The following is a 7,500-nucleotide window of genomic DNA, read 5'->3' on the forward strand; positions in this document are numbered from 1 at the left end:
ATATGATAATAATAATTTAGTCATCAATTAAAATAATTACTTTACAATACATAAAAAACGGTGAAAAAAAGGTTTAAAATGTGACGTTTCGATTCAACTTAAGTCATCATTATCAAGCAATGAAAATAAAAATGGACTCGAATATAGAATGAAATTAAAGCAGGACGTCATGCTGTTTACCCGAGAGACGCAATCAAGTAAAAATCTTAGCTCGATCTATGCGGCACTACGCACTATTAAAAGTAAATCCGTGACTATCTGAAATCCTTTAAAGCGTTTCGAAATAGATAAGTCTTTAAATGAACCATAAAAATATATCCACCGATGTTATTTCACGCAATAATCAGGTAAAACATTCCAAAGCTTGGGGGCGGCCGCACAAAAGGCTTGATCCTCCAACGTTTTCTTGGTACGCACTCTTGGAAGTTCTAGTAAAGCTCGTTGTTAGATTTGAGCGAGTAGTTCGATTTAGACACAGGCAGCCAGTGTAGTTGGAAAAGCACTGGTGAAATATGATCATGATCAAAGCGTGAGGTATTACAAATGAGGCGCGCGGCAGTATTTTGAACACGTTGTAACTTTGATAGTTGAATTTGTGGCAAACCATATATCAATCTGTTACAATAATCTATTCTACTCGTGACCAATGCATGTACTAATAATTTCGTAGATTTCAACTGATAAAAAATTCCTTATACGCCTAACATTATGTAAATAAAAATAAGAAGCACTACATAATTATTTTATTGATGTTTGTAATCATACTGGACTGCTGGTCAAACCAACAGCTTAAGTTCTTAGCTACTTGACGGGGGAAATCAAATGATCATCCCCAGCAAGGGGTACATCACACAGTTTATAAAATAAAATTCTTACTCGCGGGGTTTCACTGAATTTATATAGAGCGTTATTCTGAATGTCTAAAATTGTTCATAAAGAGTAATATTTTAGATCAGAGGTTTACACACTGACCAGCGCGCTTACTGTGCACGAAATTTAATTCTTTAACCTAGAAAATAGTTACTTGAAGCCGAGGAATTTTTCTTGATTACGGCTTTAGTACGATTGACTCGAATTAAAAAGAAAAATCCCACCTTTTTTGTTTGAAAGAGCTTCTCACCAGTTGATCAAAATACTTATCATGCTACGCGATGAGTTCTGTGTCATAACGTTCTGCGTTCATTTTATGTGAACTTCAGCGTAGTTTTTAAGAATGGATGCCGGGGCAACGCGCCAACCTCAGAAGAATGCAACGCTATACCTCTTTTCTAAATTTAAACATTGGTTTTTCAAACAGTTGCCATACATTTAATACCATTATTTCAAGCTAATTCCCAGCCCTTAGCCGCGTCTCCTGCTACCTTAGTCAGACAGGTTGACTTTCCGGGATTCGGAGTTGGGAGTGTGCGCCACGTTTTCCCGAATGAAGTCACGGGGCAACTGTCTAAGAGAAAGCTACGAGATTACAATCCGTGTCACATCTCCTCGCTCCACTCCTAATGTCGAGTTATGATTTCTTCGTACCCAGCATTGGGAATTGGGTAAGACCAAATCAAAGCTAAACCGTATTTCGACCATTTTGGCGATGAGCAGAGGATTGTAAAACTAGCTGGTTCTTTAATACGAGGATAACAATACCTGAAATTCATCGACATTCCCAACCCTTCCAAGGTTAGGGGACGTGCCACGGGGTTTTTTTCCACGGACGACAACCGGAAGTGAGTTGTTTTCCCTTTTAACTTGTCTTGCCGCAACCACATTTACATTGGAAAGTATCTTTTCACGGCTACAGAACCTGTACCCGAAACAGCACAGTTTCCAGGCTTCCAGAAACCAGGCTGCCAACAAAGCCAGACCAAGGCCTAAGCCTAGAACTGAGAAACACAATACTCAACAAACTTGTAACTTCGCTTCCATGCAGGTTCAATTGTTTGAGCTACAGAAAATGTTTTGTAAACTAAGCGAATCAGTGAATGTAAACAAAAACAGAGTCGAACCTTAGGTATTCAAAGGACCTCGCCTTTCATCTCTTCAAGGAATTCTCGATTCACAAACCCACTTTAAGCCCACTGAAACTTCTCAGTATACACACATCTCAACCTGCAACCCTTTCAATACGAAAAAAAGGGTTGTATCAAAGGAGAAGCATTACGAACCAACTCAGTTAAGGAGATTATTTACAAACACTAACGAGACTTTGAACAAAGACTCTGTAACAGAGGCTATCCCACAACGCTCGTTCATAAAATCCTGTCTGAAGTTCAGTTCTCCGACAGAACAGATCGGCACTTCGTAACAAAACAAAGAAGGCGAAAGAAATTTTACCGTTTGCTACCACTTATAACCCATCTACACCGTATCTTAAAAAGATTCTCATAAAACACTGGGACATCATCCAACAGCAACCTAGACTTGCACATATCTTTAAACAGCCACCGATTGTACCTTACAGGAAAGAAAAATCACTCAAGGACTTTTTAGTCCGCGCAAAACTTCATTTAATCACGCCGCAATCATAAAAAACTTGTAAACAAAGAAGCACTTTCAAAAGGTTTGTTTTCAAACCAGAAGGAAATTTACATATGATCTTCTGCTAGCAACACGCTCGCGCATCTCTTACCGCAAATCAACTGAGCAAACAAAACTAGCCCCTGATCACTTACTAACCGCTCCTTCGTTTTGACTTCGAACCTTTAAGTTGATCATTTATAGCGAACGTAGAAGCTGAGGACTCGTAGCTTAAAGTGTGTTTAAATAACGTCTACGAGTCCTCAGCTTCTACGTTCGCTATAAATGATCAACAGAAAAAACGAAAAACGAATTTCATCAAGAGTATCTGAAAAAACCGGGCTCCAATTTTCAGAGATGGCCAATTGAACGAAACACGTTCAATATTCACTGCTGATTCCGCGGAGGTTTTTTTTTTAACTGACGATGAACTTGGCTGGTGAGGTAAAATTGGAATCACATGATCGGCTGCCATATTGATTTCCTGCAACAAAAGGAAAGAATTTTCAAAGAAATACTTCACGTTGTCAAGTAGTAGTTTTAGGGGACCGTTCATTTTTTGAGGTAGGGGGGCTGGTGAGATTTTTTTTTGGGGGGGAGAGGGAAGGGAAAGTTGCGAAAAAAATGGCTTTCGATGGGGGGGGGGGGGGGGCTGCCAAAAAAATAACGAAAGGGGGGGGGGTCATGTGAAATATTTTAGTAAAACTTTGAAATGGCATAATGTTTTAATATTTTTAAAAAATTGCTATAGAGCAAACATAGAAGGCAGGATACAAATTTATACAAACTTTCCTTTTGCTTGAAAATAACGTTTGACGACAAAAACTATTTGTAGCCAATAAAGAGAACTTTAAACTAACACTGTTATTTTCTAATGCAACTTTTACTGGCACTCATCTTCATCTTCACTGTCTTCAGCTCGTCTTCGCCGCTTGTGCTGCTGTGGAAGTCACTTTAGAGCAATGCTTTCAGTCAGAGTGTGCTCTTCAGGGTACATGAAGGTGTAAACATAGTCTCTGACTCGCTGCTTAATTAAGGTTGGTGGTGATTCTGCTTCTTGCAGCATTGGTGAAATAATTGCCTTCCAAGAGATGTGCGATGTAAGGCCCATGTCGTCTAAATAACGACGTGGCAACATCCTCAACTTTAATACACTCTTCCGGGACGGCTAGCCTACGAGGGTACACAAGACATTGGGGAAGATTATTGGGGAAGAGAATTAGAGCGTGAAAGTGGCAGGCTGGTTTTATCTGACCCAGAGAGCGTTGCTCCATTTGCAGATAAGTTTATTGTCAAATCAAAGTTTATGGTGGATTATCTTCAGCATCTTGTAGTGTTGGTATTTAAAAGGAAAAAAGAGAGCAGAAGAAAAGGCAAAGAAAAATAGGGAAGCAAAAGATTAGGGTTATCCTTGGACTCAGCTGTGCGAAGATGTAACAAAGCTTAGAAAGCTACGAGTTCCGGAACTAAAGAAGTACTTAAACTAAACAAGTACTTAAGAACCAAACAAGTACTTAAACCACCACGGGCTGAAGCAGTATTTGAAGAGCAGCAAGAGTGAGAAGGTAAAGGCAATTGTAAAACATTCATGCTTGCAGCAGAAGAGTCCTCTCAGAGCTGGCCGACCAACACTGAGAAATGCCAGGACATTGACACACAAGATGACAACAGAGAAAGCGCCCGCCGACAGCAGTGAAACGGATGAAAGTGACAATGATGAGTACGACTCTGGGAGAGAAGATGACTCAAGTGATCTGTAGTTATAGGGATTGCAAATATTGTCTTCATATTGAGCACAATAACGTGAAGTAGGGGAATAATGGAGAATAGTAAAGAAGTTTAAATATTGAGAGAGCGTTATATTTTTTGGAGGGGGGGGGGGGGGGTGTAATCCGAAAAAATACCGCTATAAGGGGAGGGGGACATGTGGAAAAAATGGTAAGCTGAGGGGGGTCATCCGATTTTTACATGGTGCTTCCCAAATCCCACCAGCCTGCCCCCCCCCCCCCCTGTATTTTTTTTAAAACGTTTGTCCTCCAAACGTTAGGTAACCGTATGAGGCCGAGTAAAATTAAGGCTTAATTTCAAAAGCGTTTTCACAGTTTTGAAAAAAATGCGTTAAGTCGTGTAGCGACGAGAGCAATTTCAAAACACGAGTGAAATTAATCCCTACTTTTACGACCAACTAATGCGGCTATAACTTGGACAAAAAAGGAAAACATTATAATTTCTTACCATTTAATTTGATAGAGCAATTTATATCAAAGAGCATTAGATTTACACCAGTGGCTTTATGTAATATAGCTTTACTTCAAATTAATACTATATATTTATCTATTATAGTAGAATTCTAATTTGCTGATTGTAAAATTAATACTATAGTACTGTATATCCCTTTTATAGACGTGAAGCTCTGGTAACTGCTCCTGGCCAAAGCTAAAACATTCCAATAAAAACTGAACTTGAATAGAAGGATATGATTGATTTTTCTAAGTATGATACACAAAGACGAAGGTTCGCTCCTCCGCCGATGAAACCCATGGAAGCTGATCTGAAAGTAAAATTCGCAAGGATTGTACTCTTGCCGGGTGGGCACGGGAACGTGAATCATTCTCATCCCCACCCCCCGAGATATGAGCAGCGAAATTTCCGACGAAGACGGAAATAACAAGACGCGATATCTTATGCACATCTGGGTCTTTTGTCAATCAATAATTACTGACGCAAGCAGAGTTCTGTTATAGTTTGCGCAACAACAAAAAAGCCCGCAACGGCAAGGTGTCCATAATATTTCAAAAGAAGTCGTTTGTTTTCCTCGTTGTTGAAATCCTGACTCACTTTCACTGCCACGGAAGTTTCTTCTTTGTCTTGCTACGATTGTTGATCGCCATCTCGGATTGTCAGAAATCCTTGGAAGACTGAATTAAGACAAAAGCTGAGCGCGAATGGACTTCTTCTACAGTGCGCCTTCGGACACAAAAGGATGCACTTACGACAAAGAAGTGTGCAAAATAGAGATCTCAAAACGGCTTACGTCGACAACAATAATAATTAATAGCGAGATTTAGCATCGGGTTTTCGGCAAATATCAGGCTGACATTTGCGTTCTGCTAAAAATCAAAGAAATCGGTATGACTAATCTATTAAATACACATATCCAGAAAAATTTCCAACGTCAGATGCAGGTTAGAATAAAAGATTTTCATGCCTTTACTAAAAGCGACTGCCTGCCCTAGGTCATTTCACGTAAACATGACGCTATATCTCTCTAATAATTGATAAACGTCCGGCACGCTTTCAATGGAACAACGGTAGTAGTTTTTCATTCTCACAACTTCAAATCTGTATAATAGCTCTAAAGTAAGATTCAATGTATTTAATGAGAACTTACTATGAATATAATTAAGGTTTCTTTTGAAGTTCGATCAGACGTCAAACAAAGTATAAATACTCTTTTGATCACAAAAACCAAACTCGAAGCTAATGTAACTCAGTCACAACTGGTTTTGGAACTTTCGTAATTTCTCGTCATGTAATGCTGATGCAATCGCCATAATTTCCCACTGGTAACGGTTTACCTGGTATTAAAACTCCATACACCTTATTTCAAAATCGCCGCTAACGTACGTGTATACAAATTGGCCCTTGTTGCCTCGTTCAAGATAAAATATTCTTTTGATTTTTGATCTTAAAAACGAGACAAGAAGGGCTAATTTGAATACCAACAAAAGAATATTAAGATGGTAGCCATTTTGGAATAAGGTTTATAAATTGATCAAAATCATTTTCTTTTTTACATTAAAGACAAACCTGTTTTGTAACCGAGTATTATCTTATCTCACTGATCTCTTAATTTCTCGTATGAACACTCTTCAGCCATTTCATAATGACCGTTCAGCCATCTGAGTGCGATTTTAAAACTTTCTTTTGAATGTCAACAATCACAACCAAAGACTCTCTGCCCTGACTTGTTGATAAAAGTTCAATAAATCATGAATAAATCTATCATCGTAAAATTTTTTCCCTACAATTCAAAACGCGAATGATGCATGGCTGTGACCATTCAAATAATGTTTGCCTATTCACAACACCCAACCAAATGCAAATGTAAAAATACTTGGCACACTGAGAGGCTTTTTCAAGTATGTTTACCACAAAACAATGGCCACTTTAACGCGACACCTTTGTTTTCTTGGTGACGCCCCAACCCCCATTCCCTTGTCACTTTTTTGCCTAGAATATGACTGACGCATAGTGCCCATAATGCAGAGAAGTGCCACAGAGCCCCGAAGAACGGTTTTCAACTCATTGTAGACAGCAATTTTGGAAATAATTTCACAATTCCTTGTAATCGATTAGTGATTGGCCGGCGCCACATTCACAACCAAATTAGGGGCAAACGCAGAAGGCTCGAGGTTTCCCGTGATCTGCGACGACTGAGTTTTTTTTTGGCTGTGTTATGATTGGCTCACTTGATTGTCAGCAACTACTGGGATTGGCCAAAAAACTATCTATCAGTTTAGTCAATTTTTAAACCTCGAATTTCTGCGTCGACTGACTTCTTTTTGCTGTGTTATGATTGGCTTGTTTGATTGTCATCATCCACAGTGATTGGCCACAACATTAATCAGTTTGGCAATTTCCTACAACACTTAATTGAAAACCGCTCCATAGGCATACACAAACAAAGCATTTGGACACTAAATCTTTCGTTTATAAACAGTACTGAAAAAAATAAGGAATTGTAAGTTTCTTTAAAATAATAGCACTTCTTTCTTGCGTGCCTGTTGTTTCCATTTTGGCAGACCAAAAAACTCATCTTTCGTAACGGAAAAAACCTTTTCAAATTCTTCTTCAGAGAGATAAGTCTGTGGAGGAAATATAAATAGAGGGAGTTTCACTGATGTCTGGAAATGCACGTGACAAGTTGCATGCAACTTTTATTAAGCGTCACAAAGTGTCCCCTCACCTTTTCGTCAACACTCATGGTCA

At 39.0% G+C, this 7,500-nt stretch overlaps 2 protein-coding genes across 4 annotated transcripts in view; both read right to left on the minus strand.

The window, feature by feature from the left end:
• Positions 1-1,830, minus strand: part of LOC138008668 (uncharacterized) — a 16,786-nt gene extending 14,956 nt beyond the window's left edge. The window contains exon 1 of one of the 3 annotated variants that reach the window (XM_068855976.1): positions 1,639-1,830. In XM_068855976.1, the coding sequence (XP_068712077.1) occupies positions 1,639-1,760 (122 nt within the window). In that variant the 5' untranslated portion in view covers positions 1,761-1,830. Of the gene's footprint in view, positions 1-180; positions 192-1,094; positions 1,230-1,638 lie in introns of those variants that run through there. The other 2 variants (XM_068855979.1, XM_068855977.1) reach the window with 2 other exon arrangements.
• A 2,899-nt stretch (positions 1,831-4,729) lies between these two features.
• The window catches only part of LOC138006618 (actin-binding LIM protein 1-like), a 22,453-nt gene continuing 19,682 nt past the window's right edge, over positions 4,730-7,500 (minus strand). The window contains exon 16 of the mRNA XM_068853057.1: positions 4,730-7,376. Coding sequence (XP_068709158.1) covers positions 7,263-7,376 — 114 coding nt within the window. The 3' untranslated portion in view covers positions 4,730-7,262. The remainder of the gene's footprint in view (positions 7,377-7,500) is intronic.

The sequence above is a fragment of the Montipora foliosa genome, chromosome 6, assembly GCF_036669935.1.
Source record: "Montipora foliosa isolate CH-2021 chromosome 6, ASM3666993v2, whole genome shotgun sequence".
NCBI lineage: Eukaryota > Metazoa > Cnidaria > Anthozoa > Scleractinia > Acroporidae > Montipora > Montipora foliosa.